Source organism: Thermothielavioides terrestris, chromosome 3, assembly GCF_000226115.1.
Source record: "Thermothielavioides terrestris NRRL 8126 chromosome 3, complete sequence".
NCBI lineage: Eukaryota > Fungi > Ascomycota > Sordariomycetes > Sordariales > Chaetomiaceae > Thermothielavioides > Thermothielavioides terrestris.
The window spans coordinates 514,469-531,839 of NC_016459.1; the positions used below are offsets into that span (position 1 = coordinate 514,469).

The 17,371-nt window shown below is 55.2% G+C and overlaps 5 protein-coding genes across 5 annotated transcripts; 2 read left to right on the forward strand and 3 right to left on the reverse strand.

Annotated features, from left to right (window-relative positions):
• Positions 1 to 1,586: 1,586 nt before the first annotated feature.
• Positions 1,587 to 7,052, reverse strand: THITE_2095917 (uncharacterized protein; the record flags this gene model as incomplete). The annotated part of the gene is made up of 4 exons (XM_003653817.1): positions 6,500 to 7,052; positions 4,317 to 6,429; positions 1,875 to 2,048; positions 1,587 to 1,775 (listed from the first exon to the last, which is right to left on the reverse strand). The coding sequence occupies exons 1-4, from the start codon at positions 6,949 to 6,951 to the stop codon at positions 1,587 to 1,589; spliced, it is 2,928 nt and encodes a 975-aa protein (XP_003653865.1). The 5' UTR covers positions 6,952 to 7,052.
• Positions 7,053 to 8,760: 1,708 nt separating this feature from the next.
• THITE_2050481 (uncharacterized protein) lies at positions 8,761 to 11,169 on the forward strand (the record flags this gene model as incomplete). Its single annotated transcript, XM_003653818.1, has 1 exon — positions 8,761 to 11,169. One exon carries the CDS (start codon positions 8,761 to 8,763, stop codon positions 11,167 to 11,169), a length of 2,409 nt encoding a protein of 802 aa, XP_003653866.1.
• Positions 11,170 to 11,645: 476 nt separating this feature from the next.
• On the reverse strand, positions 11,646 to 12,726 carry THITE_2051934 (uncharacterized protein; the record flags this gene model as incomplete). The annotated part of the gene is made up of 3 exons (XM_003653819.1): positions 11,646 to 12,069; positions 12,147 to 12,387; positions 12,453 to 12,726. The coding sequence occupies 3 exons, from the start codon at positions 12,724 to 12,726 to the stop codon at positions 11,646 to 11,648; spliced, it is 939 nt and encodes a 312-aa protein (XP_003653867.1).
• A 1,204-nt stretch (positions 12,727 to 13,930) lies between these two features.
• THITE_2089022 (uncharacterized protein) lies at positions 13,931 to 14,305 on the reverse strand (the record flags this gene model as incomplete). The annotated part of the gene is made up of 1 exon (XM_003653820.1): positions 13,931 to 14,305. The coding sequence occupies one exon, from the start codon at positions 14,303 to 14,305 to the stop codon at positions 13,931 to 13,933; it is 375 nt and encodes a 124-aa protein (XP_003653868.1).
• A 412-nt stretch (positions 14,306 to 14,717) lies between these two features.
• Positions 14,718 to 16,203, forward strand: THITE_2144873 (uncharacterized protein; the record flags this gene model as incomplete). Its single annotated transcript, XM_003653821.1, has 3 exons — positions 14,718 to 14,743; positions 15,324 to 15,459; positions 15,523 to 16,203. 3 exons carry the CDS (start codon positions 14,718 to 14,720, stop codon positions 16,201 to 16,203), a joined length of 843 nt encoding a protein of 280 aa, XP_003653869.1.
• Positions 16,204 to 17,371: the final 1,168 nt, after the last annotated feature.

Below are 17,371 nucleotides of genomic sequence, written 5' to 3' on the forward strand. Positions count from 1 at the left end.
ATGGCTATGTGCATTGGCGGTTGTGGTTGGGGGGGCATGGTTGGTTTGTCGAAGGTAGGGTGGTGGACACTGACTGGGTGAGGAAGGAAGGTGAAAAGCGTATATGTGTTGGGGGAGGGGACGGGTTGTTGGATGCGGGAGTCAGGTAAGGAAATACGACCTCATACCTTGGTCGTGGTTGTTCGATGATCCGCCCACTCCCCGGATGCCAATATCCTGATGTGGCTAACTGCCGATGGGTGGGGTACAGTAAGCAAGGCGCTTCCTCGATGCGGAGAACGGCCCAGCAAACTGTATGGACGGTGCAGGAAATAGGGTGAGCGGGATTAACGCTGACGTTGGAAAAAACATCGTCCAGCGGTCGGAGTAACGAGTGGCACGACTCCTTGGACGGATCAGACTGAAGACTATGGAGTTTGCGGCCCCCTTGGCTGCGGAGACAGACCACTGGATATGCTTGGTATACATACGGGAATTAAAAAGTTAGTTGGTGCCATGGCTTCGGGGCTGGTCTCCCCAACTTCCCCAATATCTCGATACTTCTGAATTAGGTTTGTCTGTTTGATCTTTATGTCTTTGCAGCAAATATCACGACGCCCTTCGGAAAGGGATTCCAAGCGCCCTTGTCATTGGAGTTCAATTTGGCACAGCGAACGTCTTGGGGGTCATCTTCCTCCAGAGCTGCGGACGGTGGTTACCTCCAGAGAGCTTAGCAATCATTCAACATCTGTAAGTCAGGGAAGATGGACTCCTTGCAGAAGCGGCAGTTCAGCCAGCGGCTTCTCCAGCAGCATGAATTGAGACTGGATTGTTGGTTCTGATCGTTCAGCGCCACATACTTGGCAGCACGATCCACGAGGAAAGCAGCAGCCGAATTGATGCCACGACGAGTTTGCGAGTGCTCGCCCATCGTCGCAACGGGCCCTAGCAGGACGCGAGAGCGGACACTTTTCCTGCTTGCACTCCGCCCCACGAGGAGGAGGCATACGACCCTAGTGCCACTCCGCGCAGCCAGAGATATTTTATTCTCTCTTTTCCTGCATTTGAATGTGACCTGTAGGCCTCTAATTAAATCCACCGCGCGCCGTACTCCCTCGCCGAGAGGATGAGAAAAAGAAGAAGAAGAAGAAGAAGAAGAAGAAGAAGAAGAAGAAGAAGAAGAAGAAGAAGAAGAAGAAGAAGAAGAAGAAGAAGAAGAAGAAGAAGAAGAAGAAGAAGAAGAAGAAGAAGAAGAAGAAGAAGAAGAAAAGAGAGAGAGAGAGAGAGAGAGAGAAAGAAAGAAAGAAAAAGGAGTAGACCTGAATCGAAACGCTGGTGTGAGCTGGCGCAGAACTTTCCGCCCCAGTTCAATACAGGTCCAGCATTTCCATTAGATTCCATGGCAGAAAAAAAAAATGAGAAAAAAGAAAGAAAGAAAGAAAGCCGCCCAATCTCAGAGGCCGCTGCCCCTGTTCAAAGACTCCAGGTCTTCCTCCCTCTCCAGACCATGATCCCTATGAACCTTGCTGAGTCACCTGTGACTTCCATAGCGGTCACTGGACACTGCCCGCAGGATTAGTGCCGCTACTCTCGGGGGCGTAGCCAGACTAGTAGGCTGAGTAGTTGTCCAGGCCGTAGACGGCACCATAGCCGGCGGCATAGCCGGCGTCATAACCCGCTGAGAGGCCGGTGGCGTAGCCCGTGTCGTAGTCGGTGTCAGTGCCGGAGCCGGCGCCGTAGCTGCCGCTATTGCCCGGGGGATAGGTTGAGGTGCTGGCTGAGGGACAACCCGCGGCCTAACGAGGAAGGAGAAGTCACGCAGTAATGGTTAGGAACTCATTCGCTAGCCGGGCAAGGGATGATGGTCGGAGTGAACAAGGTTGTGTTGAGCTTACTCGGCAGGCAGAGCATTGGAGCTCGGCGGAGGAACCGGTCGTCGACTTGCAGTGGCGGGGGTCTTTGCACGACGGGCTTCCCTTGCAGACACAGGGTTGCTTGGAGGAAGTCGAGGAGCCCTTGTGCTTGGAGGTGGACTGGCCGGAGGAAGACGACGAGTCGCATTTGCCCTCCTGGGTGAGGCGAGTCAGTGAACGTCATGCATGGCATGGTAGCGCTGATATGCTCTTAAAGCTGAAGACACGGATACAGGTGAGCAACTCACGCAATGCTTGCAGTAGTCTTTTCCAGCTGGTGGGATTCTGGCGCACCGCTTAGGATTCTTGCACTTCTTGGCGTCGAGTGGCTGTCCGCATTTGCAGGTGACAACGGGACTGAGACCTTGGCATGTCTGGTACTGTGGCGCAGGAGAAAGGAGAACGTAAGCTATGAATCACGAAGAAGAGCAGGACATACTTACGCATCCCGAGCACAATACCGATTCGTTGTACTGGAACCCTGCGCAGCCGTCCTTGCTCCTGCAGTACCGCTTCAACGGTCCACGGCAGGCACAGCCAGGTCCAAAGAAGGCCATGGTGTCAGGTATTTGTGTCGCTTGGGTGTTGCTGGTGTAGTGTGAAGTGAAAGTAATGATGTAATGACTTGAAGTAGAGTCTTGGTTGTTGAGTGGCTGCCGGGAGCTCCAACGATCACTGAGAGCAACCCCTTCTTATACATCTACTGCAGTGCCGATCATGACACGCCGAACGCCGGTTCCTTCTCACAACGCGCTACTATCAATGAAAGAATTTCTATTGCAGCAAACTCGAGGGCCAGCTGCAAGCCGTGGTCAATCGACTCTGCCTAGGTGCCCGTGGCCAGGTGAAGCCACAAGAACAAAGGAGGACTTGTTGCCCCGCTGATCATGAAAGAATGATGGCTCCGTCTTATTTATCATCTTTATAACTAGAATATTAGTACATACGAGTTGTGTTTCACCGACTCAACACCACACCTGGCAGGGAGCAGGGTCATGGAGTTCTTACAGCAATTCAGTGAGCCGGCCACCATCCGGGACGTGGCAGAAAGGTATGAAGGGAGGCTCATGGCGTCAGTATTCGGCACACACCTTGAATAGCATGGCCATTCATTTGTTAGGGCTCAAGACAAGCTAGAACTGTGAATAATCAATCAACTCAAGAAGTCCACAACTCACGGCCCCTGCAGGGTACACAAAACCCAAGGCACTACCTTGACCTGTCCGAATCAACATCAAACATGTGAACCGCTCAAAAGTCTCGCAATTTTCTTCATCTTATTGGACCATGTTGGAGCATCGGCATGAGGATCATGTTTTCTTTCTCGGACAACCAGCATTTGTTGGACATGAGTTTGAGGGGTTAGACAGCTAGCCCACACATAGCGTGATGACTCTTTGCAACAACGACGCAAAAACTTCAAGTTTCTAACCACAAGATTCCAGCATCTCGACCATCCTTAATCTCGAGTCCACCGTAACAACGTGGCATGATCGGACCAGCCTGACACGCGTGCCATGATCAGGATATTATGTGCGAGTGCTTGCCCATTCTAACCTTACCCAGAGCATCCTTTCCCCCGCATCCAACTTGACAGCTGTCGAAAATAAGACCATTTAACTCCACTCCGCCCAGCGTAGGCGCTCTGCTTCCATGACAACCAGGGGTATCGTGGCGACCAGTCTTCCGACACAAATGCCCTGAGCAGCCCTGCGTAGCATCAAGTCGACGCAGCGTTTGCCCTCGGTTGGTCGCTCGCTGTTGCCCTGCCTAAGATACTTGGTTAGAGCCGGATCTTTCCTCCAGAGTCAAGAGGCGGTCTCGGATCGATACCATGTTCTGCCTCGGGCAAACTCGCAGCAGTCCGCCGAAAGAGGCTCGCGCAGCACTCACCTCCCGATGCTGGAAAGGTCCCGTCGCTGGAACATATGACTGTTTGCCATGGACTCGCCTCGGAACGATCCCCAGTTGGCTTGTTCAGCCTTTTGCTGAACCCCCGTCGGTCGTCTGCTCATCGTGAAGATGATCAGCCACCCGCTGCAAGTGTTTACTCGCCCGACGGGAGTGAGCCGATATTCATGATCGAGTCAGTTGATCATGAGTCGGTCGATGATCTCTGCCCAGTTACCCTTCTGGGTTGTCCCTAAGCTTTTTCGGTTCTCGCCGGCTTTGTGGGACGCAGAGCCTCCATACCCGCACATCGAACCTGAGCTCTCTCCGAAGGGTCTTGACGATTTCACTCAGAAATATCCCCACCTCGGGAAAAAGCCACTGTTCTGGATTCTTTGGATCAGGTCCGCGACGCAGCAACTGCTCCGCTTGTTGTCTTGTCTGCCGAATTGCATCACGTTTCTTCTTAGTGTGCGGTGCGACGCGTAACAACTCCGATACAAAATCAAGCCTGCTTTCTGTTGCCAGCGGTACTAGGTCTTCTTGGAAGAGGATGTACCCAGCCTCTCGAAGGCGCACGTTGCGGAATCGCCACCGTGTGTCGCTGAACTGAGTGTAGCCGAAGACGATGTCGTTCAACAGGAGCGCAAACAGGTCCTCATGGTTGCGCAGAACGAATTTGTCGATCTTGGCGGCAACGAATGGGAAGACCGCAGACCTCGCTGCCAAGCGCACCATGTCCAGCTGGTCATTGACGCGACGGGGTTGATTAGGCGGACTGCCAAGGAGCATTTGTAATACCTGGCTCTCGTCATAGCGGTTTAGCCGGGCTGTTTTATACGCATAATCCACGAGCTTCTGCAGCGTCCGAACGACCCTGGCGTCGTTCCGAGGGTTGCGGATGACCAACGCGGCATGAAGAAGACGGTGTTCAAACAAATGCCAGAATACCGACGCCTCGATACCCATCGTGGGGGGTCCGGGAAAGACAAAACCAAGCCTTTCATACATCCAGCCAAGCTTCAGGCTTGTGAACTCGGTTGTAAGTGCCTTCAGGAGCTCCAGATGCGGGTCGAAGTCCGCCGATGCGTCACTTGTGAGGGCTGCAAGGTTCTCATTGCGTGTGACCCATTCCAACACGGTGCGGTGAAAAAATTGCACTTCTCCTCTAGGCCCGATTTCGAGGAGCCCCATGGTTCGGCTGTACAGGCGACGGCGCATCACAGCAATCATGCTCGCTTCCTTGGCTTCGTCCATGGGAGAAAGGCCCTGGTGGATCGGGCCCTCCTCATCCTCGTCAGCCAACAGCATAGTCACGGCAGGAAGCTTCACATTGTCCCCGGATGCGGATGAGGCGAGCTTGAGGAGGATATACCGGGCCAAGTGTGCTCGGTGCCTGGCGTTGATTTGGCGACGAATAGCCTCGAACAGCTCTTCGACGTCTTGCGGCAGTTCATCGAGTGTTGCCTGCAGTTCCGCGAGTTGGTCTCCTTCTGTGAGACGGCTGACGAGAGCTCGAACGACGACGGCGACCCATAGAAACACGCCCTGCGCCCTCGACGCGATGTCCTGAAGGAGTCTAGCGGCCACGGTAGGCTGCATGCCTCGAAGTTCATTGAATGCGGGTAGCGACTCGAAATTGTCCTTGACGTATTTGTCGATATCGTTCTTGGTGAGGTTCTGGGTCACGAGACTGGGCTTCTTGTGAAAAGCGTCGTTGAACACGTTCCAGGGTCGACTGCTGACGCAGGCCTTGACCCCATCCCAGAGACTGACTTCGTTGACAAGGTTCACAAGCTTCGTATGGTCGCCAGCAAACTCGTCCAGTCCATCGATGAAAAGAACCAGACGGTATTCGCGCCCTGCTTGAGATGCCACGCCCTTCAGACATTCCATAAGTTCATCCCATTCCCAAGGCGGCAAGTCACTGGCGGCTCCGAGACCGAACATTTCCAGACATGCCCATCGCCTTTCGCAGACACGAGGTATCAAGTCAGGCCGCTGTGTCATGCACTGCACGAGGATCGTTCGCAACAACCCTTCGTGGGATTTCTGCAGCTCGGTCCCGGCGTTCCAGAAGTAGAAGGATGCCGCCAGCAGCTGCTGCGATCCGGCCCATACGGAGAGATGCTCTCGGAGGCGGGGATGGCGTGTCACGAACTTCATGAGAGTCGACTTTCCCGACCCTGGTTTGCCGGTGATCCAGTATATCTCGCGCGTGTCTGCTTCAAGCCAAGCTGGGAAGTCGGACCATGACGGCGCCGGGTCAGGCCCCCTGTCTGCGTGCGGCTGAAACAGCCACTCGAAAGTCCGCGCGTGTGCCCGCGGAATTGCGTCCTCGCGGTCCTCGAGCGATGGAAATCTGAGGCTGTCCACGATGTGCACCCGGGCCAACTCGGTAAACGTGGTATCGACTGGCCCTGCGTCGAGATGCCTTGCTCGCGGCGACCATTTGGCCGACCACATGGCCCGAATCAGCTGCTGCCGATCTTGCCGTTGTAAACGAGTACTGTCTTCGCTTGCGAGGTCCCTCAGGTAGTTGGCAGTGTCTCGTGTAGTCGCGTCAACGCGATCCAGTGCTGCAACCATGTCCGCCTGTTGCTGGGAGGCTAGGCTGAGGGCGCTGCCATGTTCTTGCGCCTTTTCCCTGTCACGTCGGCACCAAGGGTCAGTTGGCCAGCGGCGAGAAACGCCTGGGGAACTGAGGACATGCATACCACAAGGATATCAGCGCTGCCATCTGCATTTGCCGCTGAACGGTCTCCAACTTTGTCGTGAGCTCCGTGATCTTGCGGTCGGACAGTATTCCCCGGATGGCGGCACCCAGGGCCTTTGCCGACCTGCGCCTTCGTTGCGGCAACTCTTCCACGGCCAAGGTCTGGAGGACACCAGCCAGCTCTTTGCTAATCTCATTGCACTGCTTGCAAGCCTCGAGAAATATGGCATCCGGAGAGCCGGCGGGCGCGGTATCCAGGAACTGGGACCGCTTCTCCTGAATCCGGGATGTCAGGAAATCGAGGTCGCTAGCGACCCGCTTCAATAGAGCGGCTCGATCGGTCTGTCCCGTGGCCGACTTGTGCATCTCGACCGTGTCCGAGAGCAGCCTGGTGGCGAAGTCGACGAACTGTACGCCGGCGGCGGCAATGCTCAAGGCGCTTAGTGGATCCATGGGAGGAGGGTCGGGGTGGTTAACTGCATCAACTCGAACGAAGCGCGATTGTAGGGCCGCTTCGCTTGCAATGAGGCCAGCATGAATGACGAGACATGATCAGGGGGCGCGGGGAAAATAACAGTTGAGTCAAGTGACACACACGATCAGTCCCGGCTGCCCTCAAGTCAGCCATACCTAGCGGTCTGCCTCGTCCTGCAGGGTGACGATGGCATCAACCAATTGGAAGCTCGCGCAAGGCGACAGGTCGCTTTCTCCAAGCATAGGTGCCTAACGCACTGGGCGGTGTCGACGCCACTGGACAGGCCAGGCGGTGTTCTGCATATAAATGTTCCCTGTCTACTTATTCAAAAGGGTATAGAACTACACGCTCACTCACATAAGAACGTCGAGCCTCGGGGTCCTAAAATCGTAGCTCCGAACAACTCAACTCCATCCAACTCAATTCAATCCAATCCAACGCAATTCAACGCAATTTGACCCTGCTGTCAATCAATCCTGGGCCTGTAATTGACTTGGTTCGAATTGATTCGATTGCCCAGACCACATACAAGCTGGCGCCTCGCAAGATGCCGCCTGTCAGAACCAGCCCGGCCCGGTATCCCGGGCCGGCCCACCGAGATTAGGATCCACCAGCCTGGGTGCCCAACTGCCGCCCAAGACTGGGCTCCTGAAGAGGACCTCTCCCACAATACACTCCAACCCTTGTTTGTTTGTTAGTTTGGTACCTAGAGTGGATTACCATCAGCATGTGCAGACTGATTGGTTGAATTGGCTAGCGTGGCTGATTTTGGTCGATTCTGGGACAGCAGGGTGTGAAGTGCCTGAGCGGGTTAATGGAGCAGTGGGGGTAAAAAGCCAAAGTTTGATTGGCTGCAGGGCCCTGTTAAAAGTGGTGCGAAGAATCGAACTAACAAACAAACAAGGGTTGGAGTGTAGTATACATCATCTTCAACACGACGATTGATCCCAGCGGTGTGCATTGCCTGCATCGTGATAGCTTCATCTTCCTGAGCCTGCGCAGTGGATCCAACACCGTCCAGTCCAGCCCAGCTCAGCCAGCCCACCACAGCCACCACCAACCGCCTTGTTTTTTCCCACTCCCTGGGCTTGGCATGCAGTCGGAGCTAGGTACCTGTAGTTACAGAGTCATGGCATCTCGACTTTTAAACTAAGCCAGCCAATAAGAGCCGAAAAACGTGGGTGGTTAAGGATATATATGGCGATTGACGAGAATTGACATCAACCGTGTCAATCACCACCGCGCAATTCAATCCAATTCGAACCTTATACTTTAATTGATTGACTTGCTCGGAGCCATGCCTACAACTGTCCCAAAAAGAGAGTTCTGTCGTTTTGCGTTCCTAGACGGTGGCCGCCTCCATAACGGCTACACACGGCACCGGCGACGGAGGCGGGAAGGCGTTGCCCATTCTACACCGGACAGCGCCGGCTAGATTGGGTCTTCTAGGAGGGTGGTCTCGGTCGGCTGACTGTTGCATCATGACGTCCTGGTTATGACCTCATCCCGTCATAATCGCGCTAGGTCCATGATCTGATGCGAAGCTGCGGAGCTGGGACAATGCCGGGTTCATCTCAGTGATTTCATGCGGAACGATAGTAAGACTGTACAAAGATTGTATGGATTGGAGTAGCATGACTGCAGGGACATCCTGCAAATCTCTTGCATCGTAACGTCTCCCAGATCTGAGAGCATTTCATTTGCTTCTCGTCCGCTCCTGTTTCCCTTGGCCGCTGGATCCGGTTTGCATTTTTCAAACGAGCATATCCGCAAGCGATTCTCCAAAAATGAGCGCATCGAATGAAGACGCCAACCCTCTTGTTTGCGACTTTAAGCACCTGTTGCGCAGCGATGTCGGCCTCGTCGGGGGGAAGAACTCGTCCCTGGGCGAGATGCTCAGCGCCCTGAGCAGCAAGGGAATCGCCGTGCCGCCTGGATTTGCAACGACCTCGCACGCTTACTGGCACTATGTCGATGCCAACGGCATCCGGGACAAGATCGGCCCGTTGATCTCGGAGTGGCAAGCCGGGCACGCAAGTCTCGCTGAGACGGGCCAGGCAGTCCGCCGTCTGTTCCTCCGCGGATCATGGCCAGCAGATGCGGCCGAGGCCATCACCACCGCTTACCAAAAGCTCTCGGCCAAGACAGGCGTCGAGAACCTGCGGGTGGCGGTCCGCTCTAGCGCGACGGCTGAGGACCTGCCTGACGCGAGTTTCGCCGGTCAGCTGGAGTCGTACCTAAACATCTGGGGCAAGGATAGGCTCCTGGATGCCTGCCGCCGCTGCTATGCCTCGCTGTTTACCGACCGGGCCATCAGCTACCGCCAGGCCAAGGGGTTCGACCACATGAGCATCGCACTGTCCGTCGGCGTGCAAAGGATGGTTCGCTCGGATGCCTGGGGTTCCGGCGTCATGTTCTCCATCGACACCGAGAGCGGGTTCGACAAAATCGTGCTCATCAACGCCGCCTGGGGCCTGGGGGAGAACATCGTTCAGGGGACCGTCAACCCGGATGAGTATCAGGTCTTCAAGCCATTGCTGGACGACCCAAGCCTGGTCCCCATCATCCAGAAGAAGCGCGGCGAAAAGGCCATGAAGATGATCCTCGGCCGAAGTCATCACCACCACCCCCACGCTCCCACTCGCAACGTACCCACCTCCAAGGCAGAGCGGGCGGCGTTCGTACTCGCTAATGATGAGATACTCCAGCTGGCGCGCTGGGCTTGTGCCATCGAGAAGCACTACGGGTGCGCCATGGATATGGAATGGGCCAAGGATGGCACGACGGGGGAGTTGTTCATCGTCCAGGCCCGCCCTGAGACGGTGCACTCCCGTCAAGACTCTGCCGTGTTCAAGACCTACACCGTCAAGAACAAGAGTCGCGTTCTCGCCACCGGCCTCTCGATTGGCGACGCGGCTGTGTCCGGCCAGCTCTGCCTCATCGAGGACGTCAAGGACATCGGCAAGTTTGTCGACGGCTCCATTCTGGTGACCGTCTCCACCGATCCGGACTGGGTGCCCATCATGAAGCGGGCAGCGGCCATCATCACGGACCACGGCGGCCGCACGTCCCACGCCGCCATTGTCAGCCGCGAGCTCGGCGTGCCAGCCGTGGTGGGCACGGGCGACGCCACCTACGTCCTGCACACCGGCCAGGACGTCACCGTCTCCTGCGCCGAAGGCGACGTCGGGTTCGTCTACGCAGGCATCTCCGACATAGTCGCCACCACGATCGACCTCAAGGGCCTGCCCGCTGTGCGCACCAACGTCATGCTCAACCTTGCCAACCCCTCCGCGGCCTACCGCTGGTGGCGGCTGCCGGCGGACGGCATCGGCCTCGCGCGCATGGAATTCGTCGTCACCAACGCGATCCGCGTGCACCCCATGGCGCTGGTGCGCTTCGACCGCCTGCAGGACCAGGCAGCCAAGGCGGAGATCGCGCGGCTCACCGCGGGCTACGAGCACAAGCCGGACTACTTCGTCGACAAGCTGGCGCACGGGCTGGCCGCGCTGTGCGCGACCGTGTACCCGAAGCCGGCCATCATCCGCATGAGCGACTTCAAGACCAACGAGTACGCGGGCCTGGTCGGCGGCGCCGAGTTCGAGCCGGCCGAGGAGAACCCCATGCTCGGCTTCCGCGGCGCGTCGCGCTACTACTCGCCCCGCTACGCGGAGGGCTTCGGGCTCGAGTGCCGCGCCATCAAGCTGCTGCGCGAGGAGATGGGGTTTGCCAACGCCGTGGTGATGATCCCCTTCTGCCGGACGGTGGGGGAGGCGGAGAAGGTGCTGCGCGTCATGGAGCAGAACGGGTTGAAGAGGGGCGAGAAGGGGCTGAAGGTGTACGTGATGTGCGAGATCCCCTCGAATGTGATACTGGCGGAGCGGTTTACCGAGCATTTTGACGGGTTTTCGATCGGGTCGAACGACCTGACGCAGCTGACCCTCGGGGTGGACCGGGATTCGGGAGAGTTGGCCGAGCTGTTTGACGAGCAGGACGAGGCCGTGAAGTGGATGATCGCCAAGGTGATCGAGGTGGCGAGGAAGAAGGGGTGCAAGATTGGGATTTGCGGACAGGCGCCAAGTGACCATCCGGAGTTTGCGAAGTTCCTGGTTCAGGCGGGCATTGATTCGATTTCGGTCAGCCCGGACAGTTTTTTGGCGGTCAAGAGGCATGTGGTGGACAGCGAGAAGGCATGATGTCGAAGACGGTGGTCGGGTCGTTGTTTATGGGCACCATATCTCCCCTTGGTTAGTAAATCTCGGTTATCAGTAGTTATAAGCCAGTCCGGTGGGAAAAGGAAAAAAGAAAAGAAAAAGAAAAAAAATTCTTGTGTATCGGTAGCTCTTTTGTTTTCCCTCCAAGGTTTCTTGTCTTGTTACCTGGGATGGTGTTTCTGGAGCCAGAATATGCATAGTGATTAGGGACGGGCAAAGGGGGGGGTTCACCTGAGTATTATTTTACTCGCAACCCTGGCATAAAGCCAGGACACGGCTACGAGACAAGAGTACTGTCGACAAATACTGCCATTGGCACTTCGAGGCTACTGCTAGGATACATATTTTTTTTTTTTTTTTTTTCCTCGTCATATCCAACGACCTAGTTAAAAACGGATGACGATAACCGCCGTTTCCAAACACCCTCAAGCGTCCCCATTAAGCGGCGGCTCAAGTAGCTAGTGGTGTTTGATGCGCTCCAACGTTTCCTTCAACCTTTCGGCTGACCGAGCAAGGTGGGCCTTCTCGTCGCTGCTTAGCGGCAACTGAACCGTCCTCATTATCCCCTTCCTCCCCAGCACCACAGGTAGGCTGAAGCAGCACCTGTGCTCTGACTGGAAATGGCTGATGGGCTGGACGTCGCCTTTATCGAGGAGGATGGAGGTGCAGATGCTGGCCACGACCGAGCCGATGCCAAACGGCGTTGCCCCCTTGGCGCGGAAAATGTCCTCCGAGATATGTTTGCACTCGTTCGCGAGATCGGCGTGGTTGCATTGCTCCGGGGGGAGAAACTGGTCGATGGGCACGCCGTTGATGGTAGCGCTCGACCATGCCGCAACCTGGGTGTCACCGTGGACGCCTATGACTGACAGTTGTATCGAACTGCTGGAAACCTAGAGGGTCCATCACATCATTAGTTAGCCATGTTTTCTAGATGTCGGTCATGTGAACGGGTCGACGACGGACGTACCCCTGTTTTTTCGGCCAGCAAACCGCGGAGCCGGACGGAGTCGAGGAAAGTTCCTGTACCAAAGACCTGGAACTTTGGCAGTCTGCAAAGTTCTTGGACGAGCGTTGTAAGCAGGTCGACCGGGTTCGCCACGACTAGTATAATCGCGTCTGGTCTAAAGGATGTCATAGAGCCCATCACACTGCGCATAACGCCAATGTTGCGATGCATATGTTGGATACTTGTTTCCCCTAAACCGCCAGGCATGTCAGCTCAACTTATGTTGTCAGGTTGTATTTCTCCTGGCTTCACTCACCCAGGAAGTACTTGGACCCTGCCGTGATCACCACGATATCACACTGCGCTGCCTCGCTATGCGTCGCAGCCCGCACCCGCGTGCCTCCGCCGATGCCGTATGCCACGTCTGAGAGGTCGCGCACCTGGGCGTCCCTCAACTCGATCTTGACATCAACCAGGAGCAGCTCGCTCGCTACGCCGCTGAGGATCAGGGCGTATGCAGCCGCGCCACCAACCTGGCCGACACCTACTATCGCGATACGCGAACAGGCTTTGGTATGAGCAGGAGGCATGTTGTTGTGTTCAATCTCGTCGACAGAGGGGCCTCACTTGCCTGAAGAAATGCTCGTGAGAGGAAAATGAGGAATTGAGAATCCGAGGGTTGTGTCATTGGACGACCGTGAGGGTGGTTCAAACGGGCTCCGGAGCTCCCCGGGCCGCTGATCTCATCATGACAGCTCGGGGCCAGCACCTGAGGTTGGAATGGTCTAGACTGGCCCACCATGGCCGAGACACTGGAGACACTGGAGACACTGCGTAATAATCGTACACTGTTTGTAGTTGCTACGGAACCGGCCCACTCCGGGAAAGCGAACAGGTTCTTGGCCAGCAGAAGTTCAGGCGAGTCATCAATTACCTAAATGTTGCGTATGCGTGTAAAACCCCAGGTACATACCAGGATGTCTCACCTCCCAACACGCCGGTCTAAGTCATAAAACGCGGACGACGGGCCCGGCTTTGCTGTCGGGTGCAAGTGACGAGAGGTCGTCTCGATAGCAAGGAACATCCCATCTCGAACGATCAAACCGTTCGCCCGAGTGAACCCAATCTGGAACCAGGGCTTTTTGATGTTGAGGGAACGAGGGTTCGAGGCTCTCAGGCCGTCAGCTTTGCGGCTATGCCAGCCTTTGTCCTCCACATCCTGCCAAAAAGTCACCGGACGGCGGCTGAGCTCTGACGCACCCACCCAGCCAGAACTTAGAAGAAGCATGTTGGCTGCTCGAAGGTCGTGAACGTTCACTTCCTCTCACCCCCTGGCGCAGTGTAGGAGAGCGCGCGTGCTGCAGTCTGAAGGATTTTGCGACGGAGCATGTTGAGCTGTTCGACGGGATACGAGGCTATCACGGGGTCGCGTAGTGCGAGGGGCCATTAGAGTCAAGGCCGCCAATCCTCTCAACGCGGGGCGCCGCAATTGTGTGATCTCCCATGTGCCCCTTCGGTGATTGGCGGCAATGGCGAGCAGGAAGAGTGAGAGGCGGAGGAGATTTGTCGCGACAGGAGGCTAGGTTATCAAGAGGCCAGAGACGGGCCGCAGAGAGCCTGCGGATGTAAATTTGCATCTCGGCCATAGGGCCGTGTGGTGATACGCCCCGACGCCACCCCTGACCCCCCGGAACCATAAGTTGCGTTTTGTATGTGATGGAGGCCCTGACCGACGCTGCAGCGACGAAGCAAGATACTTTGGAGGCTTCTTTGCCGTGCGGAGATTAATCCTCTTCATGTCTTGGAGGGCATAGGCGCGGAACTCTTTAAAGCTGACCCGTACCACGACTTGTTTGCCTGGCGCCGTGTATCGATGAGGTCAACAATGTTGACTAGCGTGTTCTTCAGACATCTCTTACACCCGACGACCGACTTGCTCGGATCAATGCCGACCTCGGGCACAGGGCTTGGTAACCCTGGCGTGTTTTCCTCCCGCCCTGAGCAAGTGTCTTCGTTGATGTCGCCGAGCCGTTGCTGCGAGAAGTAGTGGAGTTCTGGTTCCTCCTTTACCGCGATGGTGCCCTGTCTGATGTATTCTTGGGAACCGGGAACCCACTGCCGGGAAGCCCGAGGCGCGACGGGCAAACTCGCCGTCAAATCATGGCGCATTGTTGGGCGTGAAATGCCCAAACTTGTCTGGTCGCCGTCGCCAACCTGGGCAGCATCACGTTCATGAAGCCTGCAGGGCTCCATCAGTTCCCTGGTCAAAGAGACCACCGTTGTTCACGGGCAAGAACATCCCAAATCTCTTAGGAAAGGCATCCCAGGCGCCACCATCCCGAACTATAAAACCACCTCTAAGGCTCTAACCCCCACGCCTTCCTACCTATGTAGGTAGCCAACGTCACGGGCCAACACCAGCCAGGGCAAAGGAATCTCCCGGATCCTCTACGCCAAGAATGCAACCGTCAAGTGAACATTGTGGCCACCTCCGAAGCCTACCTGCGATGTTCGACCAGGACATTAATCCTTCGTAACCACAAATGACCGCGCAGCGCAAAGAGCCGGCGTATTTTCGCCAATGGAGAAAATACCGCAAGTATTAACGTAGCTCCAGCGGAGGACTAGGCAGATTCCTGCCATTCCTCCTGATAGGCACTGCCATTCCTACTGCAGGACGCCATGAAACCGACGAAATCCTCTGTACCCACAAACACCGCGGATCGCGGGGAGCTTGTGTCTCTTCGCCAATGAAAAAAAATACCACATCATTATGGCCCATTTCCTTGGTTACATGACTCCCTACTGTAGGAATGGCGCTTCCTTCGCCGGACCTGCAATAACGGTTGGTGATAACCCAAGGCCGTGTCTCACGGCTCCTTGAAGAGAAGCGAGATATTGTCTCAACACCGCGCCGCAAACAATGTGGGCCGCGGTGATGCCGATGACGCCGACGACGAAGACTCGCGGCGCGGCGTACACGACAGGTCTAGGAGACATGGTAGTCGCCGTATATAAAGTCTCGTAGAAACCGTTGCGGCTACCTGGGATTTGCACTCTTCGCCGACCTAGCCTCTGCAATTGTCACTGAGCCTTCGAGAAGTCCCACAACTTAAGCCATGGTGTCCTTTGGTGCAGCAGCGCTGCTTCTGCTGGGCGCTGCCACTCGCTCGGTTGTTGCTGAGAGCAGCGCAGCGAAGAAAGCGGCCAGTCTTTCAGTGGAGGAGTTGTGGAAACTGCAGACGACTATCTGGGACAACTTCTTGTACCCAGCCAATGTCAAGCAAATCCAGTCTATCAACTCCACGCTTTTTGCGCCGAATGTAGGTATCTCAATCCCTACATTCAAAACGCTCACAGCCACACGAACTAACAAAGTGTCATAGATCCAAGGTCGTGTCGATATCACGCGCACCTTTGACGGCGCAGAGCTCAACACGGAGTACATTTTCGGACTCTTCGCGGACCCAACGAAGCTCTCCCTGATCGGTGTGCCCGTTTCGTACAACATCACCAAGTTCGCTGCGACGGACAACATCGTGTCGGCGAGCACCGTCTTCATGTTCAACGCGACCATGTTCGGCAAGCTGATCCCCATCACCATCGACACGTTCACCACGTTCGACCCAGAGACAAAGCAGCTCACGCAGTACGACGCGACGTTCAAGTGGATGGACTTCCTCTTCGCCGAGCTCTACGCCGAGATCGGCACGCTCATTCACGCGAACTCGACCGACCAGGTTGATGCTTACCTGACGAACATCATGGCGCAAACCCTGTGCGAGGCGCACTCCGCCCACTGCACAGGCGCAGACCAGCAGTATGCGGACGCAACCAGCTGCTACAACTACCTCACTACTCAGGTCCGGCTCGGTCAGGTCTATGAGTTGGGGCGGAACACGCTGTGGTGTCGGTTGATGCATGCGGAAATGCTGCAGTACCGGCCTTCGGTCCACTGCCCTCATGTCGGCCCTTCGGGAGGAGGCATGTGCGTCGATGATCAGACGTATGCCGAGAAGGTGCTCCAGAACTATTTCACGAATAGTCCATTCATCCCAAGCCTGTAAATTCTTTTCTTTTTGGAAGCTACCAGCTTGGATGGGTCACTTCAGGGTTAATACAAGACACTTGACTGTGCCACGCCCCAGTAAGTGGTGAAGCGAAGCTTGAAAGGGTCAAGGCTGATGCGATCGCCACCCGTAGCCTACTGTAGTCGACGACCACCTAAGCTAGATAGCTCGGAGAGAAAAAAAAAAAAAAAAAAAAAAAAAAAAAAAAAAAAAAAAAAAAAAAAAAAAAAAAAAAAAAAAAAAAAAAAAAAAACCCCTAACCCTAAGCGTTAACCCTAACCCTAACCACTAACCCGGGTGGTCGAACCGGCCTGCAGTGGTTGAACCGGCTCGCAGTGGTCGAACTGGTCGAACCGGCTCGCAGTGGTCGAACCGGCTCGCGGTGGTCGAACCGGCTCGCGGTAGTCGAACTGGTCGAACCGGCTTGCAGTGGCTAAGCCACACCGCCACACCACCATGACGTTAACACCGCCCTCGACAGACGCCCACTACAATACACCCCTAGTTTGTTTATTAGTCTGATACTTATAGTGGATCACGACAGGGGCTCTAAATCACAGGTACCTTCCTAGCCGTCTTAGCATGAAATAAACCAACGGCAATAGGAAGTTAGAGGGTACTGTAGCCTCTAAGTACAATATAGCTTCCTTTAATATCTGACCAGTTAGCTAAGTAAAAATAGCGTTTAATATACTGCTTTATCGATATTAAACGTGCTTTAGTCGAACTTGGATTCCGGAGAGTGATGAGGAACAGATGGGCAAAAAGGCCGAGTTTGGTTGGCTGTCGGCCCCTGTTAAAAAGTGGGGGCAAAAACCAAACTAACAAACACACCGCATTTTCGAGATACGTCAAGTAGCCATTGATGATCCTACATTTTCTACAAGCTGATAACGAAGTAAGTACCTAGATATCACTATTCTATATCGATTCAGGATTGACACTATGAGGAGACATAGCTAAAAGGGGGAAAGGTGGAGAAAAGATCGGGGACATCTCCACCGCTAAGACACGGTATAGCTGTGGCATCTAATCGAAACAACGAAAACTCTGGAGGATTTGCCTAGTAAATGAACCGAAGCCTCCTTCCTCGCTTCCTCTGTGTATATAGTACACATTCGAAAGGCATCGTCATTGAAGCTTCGCTTCAATCAACGGCAGGAAC